Raw genomic sequence first — 20541 nt, 5'->3', positions numbered from 1 at the left:
GCAACACAGACTGTAATGACGTGTTTAGCTACCACTAACTAGATCTGTGAATCTTGAAGTCTCTGATTTATACATACAAGATGTTTTTACATTAAACATAGTACAAAAACCAGATATTAGGAAGCATTTCTTTACTGAGAGGATGGTGAAACCCTGGAACAGGCTTCCTAGAGAGGTGCTTGTTGCCCCAGGCCTGTCCGTGTTTGAGAGGCATTTGGACAATGCCCTTAACAAGATGTTTTAACTTTTGGTCAGCCCTGAGCTGGTCAGGCAATTGGACTAGATGGTTGTTGTCGGTCCTTCCCAACTGAAACATTCTATTCTAAAACATTTTTTGAAGTAAAGCACTGGGCGGAAACTGTTGTTCTGACGAATCTTTATCGAGTTCATGAAGCTGTGTGAACTAAGTGATTCTGCTAGACGTAACTAAATATGTTTTAAGTTATTTACTGATTACCTTTTTTTTTTTTTCCCCCTTGGGGGAAATTGCTTTCATTATACAGAAAAATAAATCTTTATCCAAGTATTTATAATGTTTTGTGCTTTCCAGTTGAGACTAAGTGGGCATTATTGCTGTGACTCCTAGGTGGTTTTTTTTACCCCCCTTAGTCAGCTGTGCTATTGTAACCATTTTGGAAGGTCCACACCAAAATGGACAGGTGCAGAAGGAACTCCTTTGGGATCTGTGATGGTAGAATAATGCTTTCTGCACAGATGTTCCTAGGCTTCTTTGCTATAGGTATTTGATGTGCCTGTTTCTCCAGGCAAAAGCACGTGTCTCTTTTTTTCTTTTCTCATAATTGATGGCAATTAATTATCTTTTCTTTTTGCATTCTTTATCTGAAAAGGCTTACTGAGCATAGAAAAATTATATGTACCATGTTCAGTCAAAACAGAAGTCTGTTTGTCTTAGTACTTTGATTGGAAGAAGAAACAGGAGTTTCAGATATTTCCGGTTTCTGACTTTGTGAGTTTTCCTAGGGCTGTTTCCTGAGACAAATTGTGTAATACTGAAGAGAATGCTTTTTTCAGGAAAAAGGGGAATAGGTACACCCTGCATCGCTCAGCCTGTGTAGAAAGTACCATTGACTATTAAGTGGATAAAGACTACACAAAGTTCCAGAAATACATTCAGTCTTCTTTCTCCTTTTGGTTTTAGCAATTATTATGGTTGTAGATTGTCCTGTGCTTATGTGCCATATAGTTTGGATGTATTTAAAGGAGTATTTTCGTTGTTTTCCCCTAAAATGAAAATGCACAAATGAAATTGAGCAGCCTCTTGAACTGTTAGGTGATTTGATGGACAGATCAGACCTTTTATTTATTTATTTATTTATTTATTCTTTCTCCAATATATTCTCCTATTGGAACTAGTCTTTCAGTTCCTTCCAAAACTGGCTGTATTGCTTGAACAGCTTGTTAAGTTCTTATGTTACTATTTTGGTTGGTTATTAATGATTTGGAAGATGAGGCATGTCTGCAAACTTTTCTGAATGCATTATTTATTTATGGTAAAATGTGTGAAGGGTCAATCTGAGGATATTACAAGCTGTTTTAGTTCAAAACTGTGATTTAATGACTCTTACTGGCCTCAATTACAATGTTAATCTCCGGTATCTCAAACTTTACAATCCTTTCAGGGATACTGTCTGTGTAGAAATGTTCTTAATTCAAGGAGTCCCTGAGCAGCAAATAGTTGGAGACCAGGAACATTCTCAGGAATTATTACAGATTCTTACCTTGTTCTTACGCTGTTCCAATGGTAGCTACTTTTTGCCACTGCTGGAATAAGAGTATTGGGGTAGACTGAGCTTTACGATAGCTGGTAAGGTCAGTCCTTATGTTCTTATGTATTTGGGAAAAGTACAAGGGAAAAAAATGTAAAGGAACAAAACAGTAGTAGGAAATATACAAAAAACTCGAAGCACCTTATCTTAATAAAAGAGTCATTAAAATGGTGTAATCTTAATCTGCAGTCACAAACACTAACATACCTATTAAAAGGTCATCATATAGCATTTATACAGAGGAATTAAAATTGCTTGGAATCCTGATAGTGAGCATGGGAGGACTACCTGGAAACCTAATATACTATTTCTTTTATATAACCCTAATTCTAGGTTTTAATAGCAATTTATTTGGGGTACTAAATCCAATTCTAGTTACCATGAATTAGTGGAACTTCTAGGTATGCATAATTAAACAGGCACAGGAAGCAATTTTCTTTTTGAATTGGGAATTCTGATATTGTAGAACTTACTGTACTGTCTTTTAAAGCAGTTTGTAGTGGTCATTGTCAAATACAGACTTGGGGTTGCTGATTAGCTTGGGTTTGTTAATGTGTCCATTTATATTTGCACATTTTTGGTAAAGATGGAATACAGTCTCAGTATAATTAAATGCATATATGCAAATTCCACTTCTGAATGGATTAGTTGTGAAGTTGTGAAGAAGCAGCTTGTGCAGACTTCAGGTTCATTCACAAATACTAATTTTAATTCTATTGTCTACACTGACTAAAGAAAATAAACCAGATGCACCCAACATTCTTGTAAAGCCATGCTCTGTTCCCAAGTGTGAACTTCTCCTCACTGAAGTCTGAGTGGACCACTTAGAACAGCTGTATTGAACATTATTAATATGCTTTTAAGCACTGTTGAGTAGTACAAAAATAATGTAATTTAGATCTGAATGAGAGCAATAAATGGTGACCTTTAAAGGGCTGTACTAATTATTAAAAATAATGATCTGTAAGGGATGTAAACTGTTTATTTAATCCTCCTGATTGCTCCAGGGTAAGATCAGAGAACTTATTAGGACTTGTAGCTACCTAACAGGTTCTTAAAGACTTTTAGTGGTGGAGATTTCACATCATGTCTGGCCAGTTTTTACAATGGAAGATGGTAAAACAACGGAAAAGAAGTTCAACTTCTGCATCTGCAGTGCAGGAGATTAAGCTTGGGGTTGAACCTGTTCCTACTTGCTCTGTCTGCATGGTGATCAACTTCCATTTGCAGCAGTGTTTTCCTCATAGATGTGTTCTGTAGACTTCTGATTACTTCTGCTGGACTCTGGTGGCTCCATGTCTGCCTTAGATCACAAGAAATTGGAGTGCCCAAAAGGTTATTACTTGAATTGTTTACCAGTATTATGAAGACCAGACAGTTACTCTAAAATGGCATTCTTGTTTATGTGTTCCAGTGTGACTTTTTCCCAAAGGCACAGGATTCCTGACTTGCATTCAATTTGTGGTCTATTATGATGTCTAGAAGCATTTTTGACGTTACTGCTGTATATCCAACTATATGCAGCTGTGCTGCATTTTGCTGTTAAGTTTAACACCTAACTTAATCTACCTGCCTAAGTCCAATAGCTCTTTCTTGCCCCTGTTCAATGGCATCCTGTTTTCAGACCATTTTTCTAGTTTTTCAAGATATTTTTTTTTTTAAGTTTTAATTTTGAATGATGAAGTGTTGGTAACTGTTCTGAGAATGGTTTTCTGGTCAGTCCTGATTCTCTAGATTTATTGTTAATTTGAGTTTCCTCACCTCTGTGTGATTCTCAGTTGGCTGAGCTGTGGCTACAATGTTGGGACTGCTTTGCATAATAAATAAAGTAGTTCTTACATGCTTATTCCTAGATATTTAGAAAATTTCTCATTTTGGTTTATGTCCTGTGTATACTTTAGTTCTCTTTACCTTACTCATCCATGACAGATTCTTACAGATATTTCCTGGTGACACTAAGATGTCATAGCTATTCTTTTAAGTAAAGTTTAAAGTTTTGGGTTTCAATGAGCAAGTTAATCTCTTATAGACAGTTTGTGATTTAAAGGTATTTCTGTTCCTAACATCCATTATATATATTTAATGTTCTTGTCACATGTTGCGTTTTACTTCATGGTGTTGAAGTAGATGAGCCACAGTTTGCTCAAATCCAAAAGGTATAATAAAATGAAACGTAAGATGACTCAAGTGTTAGTGCTGACTGAATTTGAGTAAATGTTACATGTTCAGAGGGCAGAAAACTAAGCGGGCGCTAGATCAAAATTGCTATCAGCTTTGCATCTTTCACCATTTTTTATAAACGTGATTATTTTTATCTCTCTTTTTTGACAGAAATCTTTTGGACAGAGATACGTTTTCTAAATCAGATCCAAGTAAGTATATAACATTTTATTGTTTCTTCTCATATATTCAAAATTTGCAAACACTAGATGAAAAATTAGATGGGTGATTTTCTTCAGTGTCAGGTTTACACTGTCTTTCTGACAATTATTTTAAGAAACTAAGTTACTCTTAAATAATTTACACTTACAGTTTCTCTTATATGAACTGTAATTTTAAAGACTGTATTCAGCGTTGCTTTCCTGAGGTACATGGTCCCTTATTTAGCAATTAACCTACATTTTTCCAAAAGTAATAAATGCAGAAAATTTTTTCCTGTTGTTGTTTGTTTGGGTTTTTTTTTGTTTTTTTGTGTGTGTTTTGTTTTTTTGGTTTTTTTTTGGTTTTTCTTTTTTTTTTAAATTATCTGTGGTTCTAGATCTCTTTCAAAGCTAGTGCACAAGCTTATAAATAAACTAGAAGCACTTGTTGCTGCTGGTACGTAGTGTCACTGAAAACCAAAATTAATTCCTCCTGCAAAACATGACCTTTCCTGATCAAAAATAGTATGATGGTTTCTGAATTAATGTTTTCAGGTAAAAGATAGTGACATGTGTTTTCTTATTAAGTTTTATTAATGCACGATTGGATCCAAAAAAACCTCTTGTGCCAGTGAATATATATATATATATATATATATATATGATGAGACTTTTGATTTAATATCCATTAATATCTTCCTGTATTGGCTGCTTTATGAAACTTTTATCGAGGACCTGAAACCACAGGAGATGTCTTTTTTGGCACTTCCAGAGCCAACAGTTCCCCCATTCTCTTTGCCCAGGACAGTATTGCTGTATTGCGTGTTGTTGTACTGCTAACCTGTGGCACGTAGGCCCGATTGGCAGCAGAACTGGGTACTCAGCTTGAGACCAGATCTCTAAAGCATTTCACCGATTTGAGTGCTTTAAATAAGCTATTTACTGGAAAGAAGAAAGCAGTATGTTTTGAATTGATAAGCAAGGTTATGACATTTTAAAAAATAGTTCTTTATACTTTGTAAAAAATCCACCAGTTTACATCTCAGAAATATTTTAAAGATACATATTAAGGGTTTTTTGAGGTTTTTCCTGCAACTCGGCTTCCTTGTGTCCCTTACCCAGCATGGGTCTCCCACAGACACAATTGCTTGGGCTGCTCGCAGGCCATGGACCCTTCAGAGGTGTCCTGCCTTTGGCATGGGGTATGTCCTCTCGAGAGAGCCTCTCCAGCAGCGCATCCTCACAAGTATGGCTCCAGCAGTATCTTTGGCAGCTGTGTCTCCAGCTCTTAGCCTCCGCTGCCTTTTTTCTAGAATAGGTTTGGGCAGATGCACTGTGTGCTCCCCTGCCTCACGGAAGTTCTGGCAGGAGATGGTTCATTGTGAGGATTTCGGACCTGACTTGAAACCATCTGTGACAGTGGTTCACAGCCTCTTCCCACACAGGTCACACTGTGGTCCTCTGCTACTCAAACCCTGCAATCTATGCCTAGTACAGTTCTCTGTCTGATAAAAACTTGAAGCGCTTGTCCCTAATAATATTTAAACTTAAAAACTAGTCACCTCATCGCTTCTGTTGAAAGGTGCCTTGATTCAGTAAAGATTTCTGAATTCAGTCTATCGGGGGCATCAGGTCACTGACCACTCTTCAGAATTCCTTAACCTCGACAACTGAGGTTTTTATTAGTCAACTAAAAAACAGTAATATTCAAGACAGGCAATTCTACTTCTGCAAGATCACCTTACACCAGAGGCACTGCATTGCCTATGTCTCCTTTTTAAAAAAATATGTTTTATAGGTTAGGAATGTCAAAGGTAATCCTAACTTTGTGCAGCTTTTCCCCAGGAAGTAGAAGCTTTTCCCATCAGAAGTCTGCTGTGAAGTCTCTCTCAAGAAACTTTTGGTTAAGAACAGACAAACACTCTCACAAAAGTACCTAAATGTTTGGTACTGTCACATGCCTCAGTATTCAGGTATATCCCATCAGGACATGGTTACATGCCCAGACACTTGTATGTGTCTCATGTCATTTTCAGTGTCAGTATTGGCACTCAAGAAATTACTTGGCGAAGCGGCTCTGATTGTGGGTACTCTCCAAACAGTGTAAATTTAGTTTTAGTATTCTGCAGGATTTTTTATTAGCCAATTTAGTTTGTTTGCTCCCAGTGTCCTTTAGTTGAGCAGGAGATATGGCCCTATTGTAAAAGTGAAAAGGGGTAAGGGTGCATTATAAAAAGTGCTGTTCTTTTCTGCAGTTGGAAGTGTGTCAGGATAACATTTCTGACTGTCGGTTTGTATGGACAGAAGGCCATTCTTAGGTTGGTCTGTATACAGTAACTTTATCTTGTTGGCTAAAAAGGTGTCAAAACCAGCATTGTACCACTTTCACAAGATCCACTTTTAGACCCATTGAATTTGCAGCCATTAGATCTCATACAAGGTAAAATCATGTGGAGTCACTCTGTGCGTTGAGGTCTTATTGGATGTGACTAGGCCACTTCTGATATGCTTTTCAAATGCCAGTGCAGTTATCTAGGGATCATACTGATAGTGAAAATTTGATTTTATCATCTTGGTCTTTTCCTTAGAGAGGGACACACATACCTATAGTTGACTCATGTGTCCACATGAACAGCCTTCTCCTGAAATTGAAAAGGAAATTACAATTTCTCTGGTTCTCTTGGTAGGTTTGCTTAGCCTTTTCTTGATACTGTAATTGCTACTCAGTATTTATTCCAATTCTGACCACTTCTCTGCAATCTAGAATATTCATGCCAAGAGGAATCTGGCACTTTGCCTTACTAGAGGCAAGTTACAGAAATAATACAGGGATATTAGTTATAGGTGGGACAGACTTGGATAGCCCTTGCTCATGAAGTATTTTAAACAATACCAAAATCTCTTACTGGCTGTGCTTTCTCTTCTGTGGTGTCTAAGCAAGTCATATATATTGATTAATTGTAGCATTTGGATCATTCTGTTCTTCCAGTTTGGAGACTTTTTTTAGGAATATTTTTGAGAAAACCAATTTTTCTATTATTTTATTGGAGAGAATGAGCTAAAGCAGTGCTTCCTTGATGAGGCAGGGATAAAACCTGAAAAGGAGATACAGATTAATGAATTTAGCATGTTTATTTGTCTAAAGACAGGCAGAATCATTTTCTTCCCATGCACTGGCTAGCCAAACAGAGCCACTGTGCAGCTGTGGTGGCAGCACCATGCTCAGGATGGAATATCCTCTCCTTTTAGAGCCCTGTGACTCCTGAGTATGATAATAGAAAAAGTCTGATTTGAAAGAGTGGAGAGGTAAAAACTTCCCCTGAAGGATCTGCCCATGGAAGAGAGTAACAATGAGAAGAATGTCATGTCTGTTGGGACAAAGGGACCTTCAGGAAACTCTGTCTAGAAAGTACAGAAGCTGTTTGGTGAAGACTAATGGGGAGTCCCTGCTAGAACTGGGTGCAGGATTGTGGAAAGATTTAGGTATCATGGGCAGAAGGCTGATTTATTGTGGCTAAGACTTTCTTGAAGGGGAATAGATGTTTTGTTTGGGAAAACTGAGGTGGGCAGTTTGGATATAACAGTAGTTGCCAGGCTAAAGGGTAAACATACATGCGGTGGATGGTAAAGGACCAGTGTAGGGCAAGAGAAGCCCAAGCTAGCTGGGAAAATAAGAAGGTGCAGACTATAATATTTGGGGAACCGAATCTACAACTGAGTGACAACTGTTGATGCTTCCACCACTTCTTCGTTGCATGATTTCATTAAATTTACCTTGAATTTTACACTGTGGTATCATCTTCCAGAGTTAAAAATTACTAAATGTAATTACTAAATATTTCTGACTATCAGGTATGGATGTATCATCCCTCGGACGAGCTTATACGGCAAAGCCTTCCAAAAGGGTTTCTCAGCCACCTGCCTTGTCAGGGCATGTTACTCTTCATCAGTGCGCTGCTCTGAACTTCCTCGTTGCTCCCTCAGTTTTCCGGATCACGAACAACCAGGTGTTCAGCTCCATCTTAGGATGAGGTTGCATGATGTGTTAGCTTTTGAAACTTAAGAATTTCCTGGTTTTCTCACTTTATGTCTTCCCCTCCCGCATAACAATGCTATTGACTGTTTTCTGCTTAAAAAAAAAAATAAAAAAAATAAAACCTAGTTGCTTCTTGAAGCCCTAGATCTCAGGTTTGACCAGTTCAAGTGCTTTAGATCAACTTCAACATTTTTATCTGCATTTCTCCAGCTGCATATGACTTTGAATAAGTTTTTGAGGGATTATTGCTATTAGTATCATATAAAGGTTTTCATAAAACCTTCTCTCCAAGAGCCTTTAGGGATAATGAATCTTACCACTGATGGAGACTGGTGTCATGGATGGTTTCCTGAAAAGTGCTGGTGTGAGTTTTAGAGGAAAGATTGAAGTTTTTAAATTAGTTGAAATTTGCAAAGTATTTATCAGAAAATCTGGAATGTGCATCTTTTCTATAGCTTTCGTTAGCACTGGTGTTTTTTGTGAAATGTCCGTTTGAGATGCACGTGTATGTATCACTATCAACTTTCACCTTGTACTTAAATATTATATGATATAATTATTAGTCTTTATCTTCATTATATTTAATCTGCAGCCTAGGAAAATAGCAGAAAATGGCTAGTCATACTACAAGTCTAAGCTTTTTTTGCCTTATTAAAGGTTTTATACAAATTGTTCTTAAACTAGAGAGGTGGTCCAACTCCTGGGATTTACCTTGGGGAGCACTTGAGGAGCCACTGGCAGTGAAGGGGAGTAGAAGTCTACTAATACCTCAGCAATGAAAATGTGAGAATGATAGCATTGCTTGCTCTGAGTGTTCCAAAGATTTAAAAAAACCCAAAAGTAAACTGACTATGAAGAAACTGAATTTGGAAACTAGGATTCTGACAGACACACAGTTGTGAGCAGCCTTCCAAAAAGTAAGAGTAGAAGAAGGGACTGAATTAGTTTTGAGGTGGAGCTTTACACCTGTTTTTTAACCCTTTTACATTGCGTGACTCCCATCTCATCAACCGTGATAGGAGACTGAAATTATCCTCCAGTAATCTTTTTTAGTTTTTTTGTTCATAGATGATCTTTTATCTCCCTAGTTTATGAAGCCAAATAAAGTAGTGTCAGGATGTTTCTTGTCTGAAAATTTGATGGTAGTGGATATTTTACAGTTGTTTTGTTGCTTTCTTCTCCTCAATATTAAATCTCTCATATTTTAATATTCTTTTTGTTCCACAGCTGCAATGAACAATTGTTACTTGATTCACTGTATTAACACTAATGCACAGGGCAGGATGTAGTACAAAAAATAAAGCAGCAAATCGATATGGAAAAACTATTACATTTAAGAAAAATCTGGACGATACCATTATCTGAGTAGCAAAAATGCACATTATCTGTAAAGAGTGGCTTTTCCTCTTAATAAATTTCAGTTCCATTCTCAACTGTGGTTATAGGTATGAAACGTTTCTAAAGGAAAACTTAGATGTAAGTTCTTGGCAAAATAAACAAAATCCACAATTTTATCTGCTTTTGAAATTAGTAAGATATTTATATTCTTGAAAAATACTATTGAAAATTGGAAAATATTAATTAATGCAGAATTGGTAACGTCAGTTTAAAAAACTTTTTAAAGTTTCCAATGAGAAAGTGAAAGGAATGTTTGTGAGAGTCTACCCGGCTCTGTGTAGCAGTAGGAGTAATTCCAGAGAATATTTTTTTGCTTGTTTTTATCTTTGGAAACTTCATTTGGAAACATACCCTTCTTCTAGGGTTATCTTGGCACAGATTTTACTAGATACAAAGGTTTGTCGGAAGTTCAGTAACCCTGAGAGACTTCTGTAGCTGATTTCATAGCTTTAATTTCACTCTGTTTTATCACATTTTTCCCATTTAAATTTGTGTGATATAGTTCAGCAGTCTACTCCAGAGTGTGCTGTAAAAATAGGCTTGTTGGTGTGGATTCACCCTAGTATGAGCATGAACCAAAGCTGGGAGTATGATTGCCCAAGGTTTCATTTAGAGTAAATGAAGAAAGACAGACTTCTCCAGAGAATTATTTTGAAATTTTGTAAAAGCTTTTTCTTCTACAAGACATCTTACTTGGGGAAAAAAAAGTTTAATTGTGTTAACTTTTAGGTTCTGTGTGAGCTAAATAATTGAACTTTCTTTTTTCTGTCTTTCCTGTTATTTGCTACTGCCTAATGGGATTTTTGTGTGTGTGGAGCAAATACCTTTTAAGTAAGGAGGAAATGTAGTTTGAAGCTTGAATTCATTTCTACTTTGGTGTATTGATGATTCTGACTTCACTGAGAACAAAACCAGGCTTCTACCCGAAACAGTATTATTTTTAACCTTCTGCTAAAAAATAATGATCAGTACAGGAGAAGAATTTGTCAGGAAAAAAGTGTTCAAATCTCAGTATTTCCACCGTTTAGAAAGGGTTTGTAGCGGAGTTTCAGATAAAAACTGCTTTATGGTTGTTAGCTGCAACTAGGTCAAGACTGTAGCAAATAAAGTTTAAATCACTCCTTCAGTGCAAAAGATTCGTGCCTATAGTAGTGTTTAACAGACCTGATTATAATCACTGTGCCTCTGTCACCAGTCCCTCGGAGGGAAGCTGGAGATTGATGTGTAGTGGGTTCTGTACTGGAAAGCCAGATCCATAAGGAGAGTCGTGCCTGTGGGATTATGCTGCCTGGTCTTTCAAAAACAGCTTAGGCTGACAAACTTCATTGATGCTATTTTTTATTATGTTTTAGTTTTGTTATTTTTTTAAAAAGGGTGCATATGCAAGATGGTTCAATACATATAAATAACTTGAAGCAGAATTAAGGAAGAAAACCTGAGAAGTTATTTTTTTATTTTTTCCACTTTTATTTCCGCTGTCCCTTTTTTCCAGTAGGGTTCTCATTTGTTTTTATTTTAATTCTTTCATCTCTTGAAGGAATCATAATTTAGGGTAATTATGCATTAGGTTAACTAGGATAGCCAGGCCATCCACGTTTAACGAAGACCTGCTTTTATCCAGTTTTACTGCTGAGGCTTGTCAAGTGATTTGCTGGAGGTCAAGCTTAAGTGTTGCCTCCTGTTTTAGAACAACCCTACTAAACCATATTTTTGCCAGATCTCATTAGGCATACTGAAAACTGAGAAAAAAAATGTTACTATTTGATTGTCCTAGTTACTAATTTCATCAGCAGAGAGACTACCAAATTGGTGCACTTAATTTAAGAATATGATACATTCTGAAAATGACCAAATGGTTTTTTTCTTTTCACAGTCTGTGTTTTGTACACACAAGCCATTGGAAACAAAGAATGGAGAGAGGTAAGATGCATATTCATAGATGCGTAAATGTTTTGAGTATACTTAAGACCGGCCACTTGCCTCTTGAATGCCGTGCTGAACAACAGGAGTCTTATCACCGTGACCAAAGCAAGAACACCTGAACATGGCAGTGTGCAGTATTATTGCTTGTATTGTATCTTTGCACTCATTAGAGAGTATCTTGGCTAGGTGATGCACTTTGGCATGTGGTTATTGTGTCAGTTTGGGAACTACAGGAGTTAAAGCAGACTTTTGACATGCTAGTTGCTAGAAAATATGTATGTATTATCTCTATCTCAACCGTCTGGAGAAGGTCTACATATACATACCTACAACTCAGTTGACTGTTTAAACTATTTATAGTTAATGGAAAAAGATAACATCCTGAGGGTAGTTCATCAGACCTAATTTAGATGTCTGTATTAGATCAGATGAATCATTCTTTAGAAATGCCTTCAAGTGATGATCAGAAGCCTACACTTTTGACTGTGTCAGATGTAAAGTTCGGTGAGTAGAATCCCATTCCTAGTAGCTGTTATGACAGTCAAAATTCAGAGGTTGGCATGATAGAGGGGCTGAGTCAGGACTGCATATTATATGTTGTGATGTATTCTATTTATACCAATGATAAAAAATAAGGTGTTAGGTAGAAGATTAATTACATTAGATGTGTAATCTCATATCTTTAGTTTTGTGCTTTTTCTGCCTGCAGTGGACAAGGCACTAATTTCAGTAAAATTCTCTATTATGTGTCCATTTTGTTGCATTTAAACACTTAATATTTTACTAGTTTGTGGAGGTGGAAGTCACCTGGAACTGTTTGGAGAAAATGAAACTGAGACAAATAATAAGCCCCTGATGATATGTGTAGATGTTAAAGAATGGTGCTCAGTTATGGCAACGTACTTTACCTTGTTTCTGTTCCATATCCTGCTAAGCATAGTTCTCTTCCTTCTTTTCCCTAATCACTTTCTTTTGAACACTGCAGAAAATGCTTGGGGATCATAAATACAGTAAATCATTTCATATTCTCCATAATTTCACTAGCACTCTAGTCTAGAAGTGTGCTGTTTTCCCCCTTTAGCTCAGCTATTCAGATGGATTCAATACAGTGGTTAAATCAAACCCTTCACTTAATGACGAGTGGTTGTTTTCTGGGCATTGACTCTTGTTTCCCTGTGGTACAGATTCCAGTGTTTTTATCCATTGTTTTTCTTGTACACCAAATCCTCAGCAGAGAATTAAAATGTTTCATTCTCGAATTTAAGAGGGTGTTGTTTTTCAAAACAGTTTCCCTGTTTTCACTTACAGTATTAGGATATCTTCATTAATATAATCTGAGCTTTGGCTTTAAAATATTTACTTTCCCTTACTTTGTGAAGATACATTTGAAATATAGCCAGGTATAACTTACTGTTAACTACAGAAGCCTTAAATAATATATTGAAAGAATCTGAGTTTCTCCATTTTGAAGCCGGTGTTAATACTGAAAACAAGAGGGAGCACTTCAAAGGTGAATGCTAAATAAATAATAGACATTGTAAAATACTCAACCAACTGCAGTTTTACTGGCAATATCCATCAGCGGTGCGTGTTAAGGAACTACCTATGGAGCAAGACTCTGAGCCTCTGGTCCACCTACTGTAAGAATGCATTGGATGCAAATTCCATTTGTGTACCTGTCTGGAAGTCTGTTCGCTCACTGGTCCTCACCATGCTGATTTCCAGCTTTGTGATCTGCCAAATGTTATTTTATATCCTCTGTAAATTTTCATTGTGTCTTCTAAAATTGTTCATGGCTTCCCATTCTTCAGGTCTTTTTGTTCATTATGCATTTGTGTCTCCACAATTCAATGTGTAGGGAAGCTAGATCACAAACCCTAAGAAGAGGGTTATCTTTTGTTGTGTGTTTATATACTGTTTTGTGCAGTGAGCTTCCAATGGAGAGTGTTACCTAATTTTCAAAAGCCATTTAGATCAGAGCCAAGAACCTAGTGATAGTTTAAACCATTTTTTTAGTTACCTAGAATTGTAACAGAATACTAGATTCTGACTGTTCACATTTCAAGGAAGATGTTTAAAAGAAAAAAGACTAAGTTAAAAGTAATGAATTATTAAAAGATTAAATAACATATGCTACACTGAAAAACTTAAGGTCAAATTATTTTCATAATGAAAGAGTGAGTTAAGGATAATTGTAGTCAGATGTAAATATCAACACTAAGAACATTAATTTCATAATGGAAAACATCTCAGTCTAACAAAGGTGTAGAAAGAGCCGACAGATGAAAAAGTAAGTGACATAAAAATTGGGCAAGAAACAATAACTTACTTTTCACAATGGTGGTGATTAATTATTGGAACAATTTAATTGCAGTTGTGGTGAAACACTGTAAATTAAAGAAAAGAGAAGAAAACAAACAAAAAAACCCAACCAACCAAAACAAAAACAAAACAAAAAAACCAAACCCAACACACACACACACAAAACCCCGACCACACACACAAGGCTCACAGCCATAAAGTTGAAGCAAGAATTAATTCAGAGAATTCATATAGAAGGTGTTTAGCAGAGGAATGGGTTAAACCCTCATAGTTACAATAGTTGCTTTGTATCTTTAATATTCAACTTACCCCCTTGCTAGTCTTTTATAACTCTGATGTTATAATGAAGGTTATGATTTTCCTCATAGCCCATTAGGCTGGATCACTTAAACTGAGATGCTATAAAGATTCAAATGGCTAAATAAATTTTAAAAACCCCTTCTACCAGGAGAGCTTGTAGTATGAGGTGACAAAGACTCTCCATGTCAGGAAAGCCAGAAAAGGGACTCTGTTCTTTATTTTTTTTGTTGAACATATATTTTCCTTTAACTAGTTCAATTGATTCTGTTTCTCTCCTGAATGACATTTCCAGAGCTATTTGCTTGTTGGCCGTGTTAAGATTTTAGCTTTACACAACTGTCAGTGGGGAAACGAGGCCATGTGGAGAACTAATTAATTAGCAGCTATGTTATTAGTTGCAAGTGACTAGATTATAGAAATAACCTGTTCTGCTTAAATTGAGAAAACAGATTTTAAAAGATGATGCTTCTTTTAGCTGTAAAGTGTAGGCTGGTGGTTTATAGAGGCCAGCATTTTAATGTCATCTGTAAAACAAATTTTAATAGTAATTTGTCAGTAAAGCAATTAGTTATATTAGTCTCATGTGAAATAATCATTTGTGTAGCCCTTGGGAAAAAAAGTAAACAGACCAAAAAAACTGAAGCCTCAGTTAAAACAAATGTAATTTAAAGTTAGCAGTGGCACCGAATTCCATCTCTCGAGTTTTGTAACCATTTCAGTGTAACTGATGAGGAGATAAAGGTAGAAGTGTCTCCATGTGATTTAATCATCAGCATATTCCATATTTTTCTTCTTTTACCGATAGACTTCTGTCATGCATTTTAAATCAAGTCCAAAAGATTTCCTAAGTGTAACGTGGTTATAGTGTAAAGTGAAATATAGTTTACTGAAAATAAATGCATATTTGAAGGGACAAAAAGTACTTATAAATTTTTGATATTTTACTGTTTTAAAAAATAAAAGCTGACATTTAGGTGTCATAATTATATTTTTCCTTTTGAAGTAACTTTCCCTTTGAATTCATACATAGTTCTATTTCTAATGGAACTATAAAACCAAAAAACCTGAGATACGAAATATGACATAATCATGGAATAATTTAGGTGAACAAAACCTTTGTGTTATCCACCCTTCTACTCATCTGTTGTGTCTGGTTCAATCTCCTGATCCATGCAAAGCCATCTTCAAAGTTGGGCCAGGTTGCTCAGGTCCTTTCCCAGATAAGGTTTTAAATTCTCTCATGACAAAGACTGCACAGCTCTCTGGGACCCATTCCAGTGCTGAATCACTCCTGTAAGAATGTTTCCCTATATCCCTTCATCATTTCCTTCGTTGCACCTTTGGACTATTGCATCTTCTCCTTTGGTTGTGCTCTCTGTGAACTGTTTTGCTCTGTATTTTATAGTGCTGTTTAGGTAGCAGAAGATGGTAGTAGAAACAAATTTCTTTGTAAACCTACAAGTTGAACAAACTGAGCTTCGTTGGCTTTTCCTGAAGTTGTGTGATCCAGCCTGATGATCGTGGGGTTTTGTGTGTGTTTTTGTTTTGTTTTGGGTTTTGTTTGTGGTTTTCTATTGTTGTTGGTGGTGCGTTTTTTTTGTTTTGTTTTTTTTTTTTTCCTTAGGGTCCATTTAACTGAACTTCCTCCAATCCGTTGATTCAGTTGTATTTAGAGCCCCAAATTGTACCCAGTTTTCCAGGTGGAGCTCCACATGTGTTGAATAGAGGGGGAATAAATGTTGCCTTTGATCTGCTGGCTGTGCTGACCCTCCTACCATCCAATGTGTTGTTGGTCATGGCTGCACCAGGACCTTTTCTGCACAGCTCATGCCCCACCAGTTAGTCCCCAGTATCAGTACAGGACTTTGAATTTGTCATTGTTGAACTTTGTGAGAGAGTCCACAAGGCTGTATAAATTAAGCTGAGATTTTTATTGATATCTGTCTGTCCTCCTCCTGTCATATCCCCAGTCCCTTAGTACCTTCCATCTAAGTGAATGGGGAAGTTCTGAGTGTTCAAACCCAACATCCTGTGCTGCATTAGGGACAGTGTTGCCAGTAGGTCAAGGGGGTGACCCTTACCCTCAGCACCAGTGAGACCACAGCTGGAGTCCTGTGTCCAGTGCTGACCTCCCATGTATGAGAAAGATATGGATATATCAGAATGGGTCCAGCAAAGGGCTATTAAGATGTTAAAGGGACTGGAGCCTGTCTCAGGAGAGGCTGAGAGAGCTGAGCCTCTTCAGTTTGGAGAAGGTTTACGTTTTATCCATGTTTATAAGTACCTGGTGTGAGGCTGTAAAGAAGGCAGAGATGGACTATTCTCAGCTCTTTCCAGTGGAAGGACAGCAGTTAGTGGGTACATACTGAATACAAAAAATTCTATTTGAGTGTAAGACAAAAAACTTTTTCCTGTGAAGGTGATAATGCACAGGAACAGGTTGCCTGAAGAGGTTACAGAGTCTCTGTCCTTGCACATACTCAAAACCTTGACTGGACAACCTCCTCTAGCTGATCCTGCATTGAGCAGAAAGGTGGAACTGGACAATATCCTGAGTTCCTTTCCAGCCTCAAGTATTCTGTTATTCTTTCCCATTTTCCTTAACCATTACTTTTCTCCTGAATGGCTTTTGCAAAGTCAAGTATATCGTCCTGTTGTGCAAACTGCCTTTGCTATTTCAAGAAGGATCAAGAAAATGATGTGTTTATCAAGGTGTCGAGCCAGAGGTTTGTCAGGAAAGGTATTAATGCCCCTAGACGGACTCTTGACAAGTTATGCTCTGAGCTCATTTATTTTGGGTTTGTGCTTTTCAGTTTAGATGATGACTTTGGCAGCAGAAAGTAAACTTTCTTAGGTTACAGCTCCCTGTGTTCCTTGTTCCTCTGTGTCTTCCATGTATATAGAAATGTAGGCCCCGCATGATTGGAGATACTCTTGTTCTCCTTCAAGCTTGTACTGATCTTCAATAACCTTGCCTTTCCTGCCTGGTGATTAAGGAGTCTCCCAGGACAATTTGCTATTCGAGTCTGCACAGGGTGGGAGATATTTTCATGGATATCTTTGTATATGTGTATCTGATATATGTGTATGTTATATGATATATCTGTATATGTGTATTCTGTTGGACATAGCACGATAGATTAGCCGAACCTAGTAAGTATTTTTTGTAGGCCAGCTGTGCCACTGGTAGCTTCACCAGTTACAGTGCACTCATGTTTGGATTTCTTTTTGAAGGCCCATAGTCCTTTGCTTCACTACTGAGGGTAAATCTCCTCTTTATGCAGCTGAATCTTGTCTTGGAGAGAATTTGGGCATTTTGCTCTAAGAGTGCAAATGGAAGAAATAGGACACTTGAGGGGAAAAAATACACAGATGAGAGATTTTCCTGTTCAGAACTGCAAACCAGATGGTCCTTATGACCCCATTGTTTTCATTTTTCATCCCTGGTTTGATGAACTGCTGTTTACTGGCTTTTGTCAGAGAGTAGCTTCTCATTTTCAATGCATACCTTCAAACAGTACTAAATGCTTAGATATTGCTGCATATTTCATTTTATCAGCCATTCCAGCTTTCAGTTTTTCCTGGCTCCAAAAGTGTTGAGTGTTATAAAGCGTGCAGCTGACAGGGGAAGATTTTATTCATAAACATTGAGATTTATTTGACCTGGAAACTGATCAGAGACTTTGTACATAAAATTTGAATGCTGCTATTCAGAGGGGACAGAAAGGCCCTTTTGCCCAGGCAAGTATTCCAGCCATACTTATTCTCATAGAAATGCCAACTTCCTACCACTGCTATTGTTTCGCATTGCTTAAAACTTGGCCATAGTAGTCACCTGTGTTGGTTCAAGAGGGTGGTTTTTTTGTTACAGCAATCTGTCTGTGAACTTTATCCCAGTGTTTCAGAGAATATGTTGAATAATTTTTAAAGGGACTGACTTGTTTCATCTGAAACAAACTGTAAAGATTGAACTATTTATTAATGTTTTGATCTGTTTTCGGAATCATGTGCATCCTGTGCTAGTCCTCTCTTAAGAGACTCGGGGATTTTATTTTGAATATCCAGTATCTTCATCACTCTGGAGAGCTTCTGGAGATTTCTGCTGCCCGTGTTTGTGCTTACCCTGTTTGTAGCTAGTGCTTTAGCTTAGGGAAGTTGAAGAAATACAGTGATTGCTAATGGGTAATCTTACTTTCTAAACAATTTGTGCCTTAGGACATATTCAGAAGCTTTCTTGCAGGGGATATCAAGGTTCCAATGAAACCAGAGTATCATTCCATCTGGGTTATAAGAAATGATGTAAAGTCTTGGCGAAGGGGTATGGTAATTGACACTATATGTTAAATATTCTTTGCCTTTTTGAGGTGATATCATTCATTGGGAAGATAGTTTTGCTTCTCTGTCTTTTATAGGAAGTGCTGGAATATGGAGATCTCTGAATAAGACTGTCCCAATTGAACATCTCACAGCATAGCCAAAGTGAAGGTACCCAACAGGATTCAAGCACACTCTGTAAAGATGCAAATCACCACTGTGTCACTTCTGAGGATTGTTCCTTTTCCTGAGACTTTATAGAGCTGTGTCTTGAAGATGTGTTAACTTTTGTTGAACATTTTATTGTACCTAAGACCTTTGGGTGGATAGCTGCTTTTTGCAAAGCAGTTGCCCTCTTAGATACAGGCCTGCTTCTCCAGATGACCTGTGTAAAAGAATGGTGCTTGGAGTCAGTCCCCTGCAGTTTGAATACATGAATGCACAGTCATTCAAAGGAGTAAAAAGGGTTGCTGACAGTAATGGAGTTTCTTTAAAGCAGGCAAATAATGTGGCTGGAGTTCCTTACCATTTTATTTCAGTAAGAATCAAGCAGTGAAAGGAAGTTGCTTAGTTTTGCGATGAAGAGACAATGGACTATCTTTACAACAGGGAGGGTCCTATTGTAAGCTTAGGGGCTCTGTGCAGGCTACAGTGGGTAGATTCATATCTGTGATGTGAAAACATTTTTAGGAAATGCATCTTAAAGACCTTCAGTTGCAAGGTTTATTCTTTCCATCCCTGGCAGTGTTCAAGGTCAGGTTGGATGGGGCTTTGAGCAACCTGGTCTAGTGGAAGGTGTCCCTGCCCATGGCAGGGGGATTGGAACTAAGCAATCTTTAAGGTCCTTTCCAACCCAAAATGTTTTATGATTCTATGATTTATCCATGTTTATTGATTTAGTTAAGTCCTGTCAATGAAGTGCTTGTCAGTCTTTGAGTCATTCAAAAGCCTCTAGTCCCAAATTGCAGTTTTGAGGACCCTTTAATGATGATCTTTCAGCAGACTGTCAAAAAGCTTTTCAGTAGGGTATATTAAAATTTCTCTTGATATGTTCAATGTGTAGGACAAAATGAAATGCTCATTTCAATAATAACTCTTTTTTTTGTTCGTTTTCTAAGAATCTTGAAAGAACAGCTAAAACAAGAACAAAACAATCATGTTGATATTTTCAGTCATCTATATTTGTGATGTGTATGAACTGATGTCAATCAAAAGCGGGTTTTGTTTTGTTTTAATTAAAGTAGTTTCAGCTTGATGAGAGCTGAGGTTCTTCCTGTAAACACCAAGAAAGCAAAGGCATTTTGCCGAAAGCTCAGAGAGAGGGGAGGTTAAGAGAGAGCTGAGCTGAAATAGGAGCAAAAATGATACACTTCTAATGGAAGAACAATGTTCCCTAATATTTAAAGCTTTTGCTTGCCGTTGTCATTTTTTTGGTAGATTTTTGTGTTAACTGCATTTCTTCCCCAGATTTTTGTGGATTCTGATCAGTTTTGGGAGCTGATGTTTATAAACTTTAGGTCGTACAGTACAGGGTGTGCACCACACTTTATATTGAAATATGAAATCTTCTACCAGTCTATCTTCAACCACAGATAACTGATCTATTCATGTGAACACAGTCATTTTCTTTCATGGTATCTATTCAAGACAATTTTTTACAGGTGCTCTCATATATCACATATTGCTAATATTGACAGTCTACTTAATTATACTTCATTATAGCATGTGGCTTAAACATATACTTTTCTCTTTACAGTTTGGAAGAACAGAAGTAATTGATAATACTTTAAATCCAGATTTTGTAAGAAAATTTATAATGGACTACTTCTTTGAAGAAAGAGAGAATCTGCGATTTGATTTGTAAGTTAACAATATTTGATTCTAATAATGTAGCCTCTGTAAACTTATTAAGTTTTGTTCAGCATAAAATAACTTGAAAAGAGACAGTGTCTATTGACATGGAACACATTAATAAGCATTATTGATTTAGCTTTGCTTCCTCAAAAATAAATGAAATCATGACTAAGTTTTAAGAAATTAGCAGGTATTAACTAGTCTACGTACAATCTTACTTACAATCATTACTTTTAGAAAACAGAAA

The 20541-nt window shown here is 36.9% G+C and overlaps 1 protein-coding gene across 3 annotated transcripts in view; it reads left to right on the top strand.

Moving 5' to 3' along the window:
• Window positions 1-20541, top strand: part of CPNE8 (copine 8) — a 104703-nt gene that overhangs the window by 8333 nt on the left and 75829 nt on the right. For all 3 annotated transcript variants that reach the window (XR_010469613.1, XM_005498108.3, XM_021280440.2), the window contains exons 2-4: window positions 4119-4159; window positions 11455-11501; window positions 20197-20300. Coding sequence is in view for 2 of the 3 variants with exons in the window: in XM_005498108.3 (XP_005498165.2) it covers window positions 4119-4159; window positions 11455-11501; window positions 20197-20300 (192 nt within the window). In the remaining variant the exon portion in view is untranslated. The remainder of the gene's footprint in view (window positions 1-4118; window positions 4160-11454; window positions 11502-20196; window positions 20301-20541) is intronic.

Source organism: Columba livia, chromosome 1 (genome assembly GCF_036013475.1).
Source record: "Columba livia isolate bColLiv1 breed racing homer chromosome 1, bColLiv1.pat.W.v2, whole genome shotgun sequence".
Lineage (NCBI taxonomy): Eukaryota > Metazoa > Chordata > Aves > Columbiformes > Columbidae > Columba > Columba livia.
The sequence above is the reverse complement of the archived record's forward strand: the minus strand, read 5'-3'. Positions and strand labels throughout refer to the sequence as shown.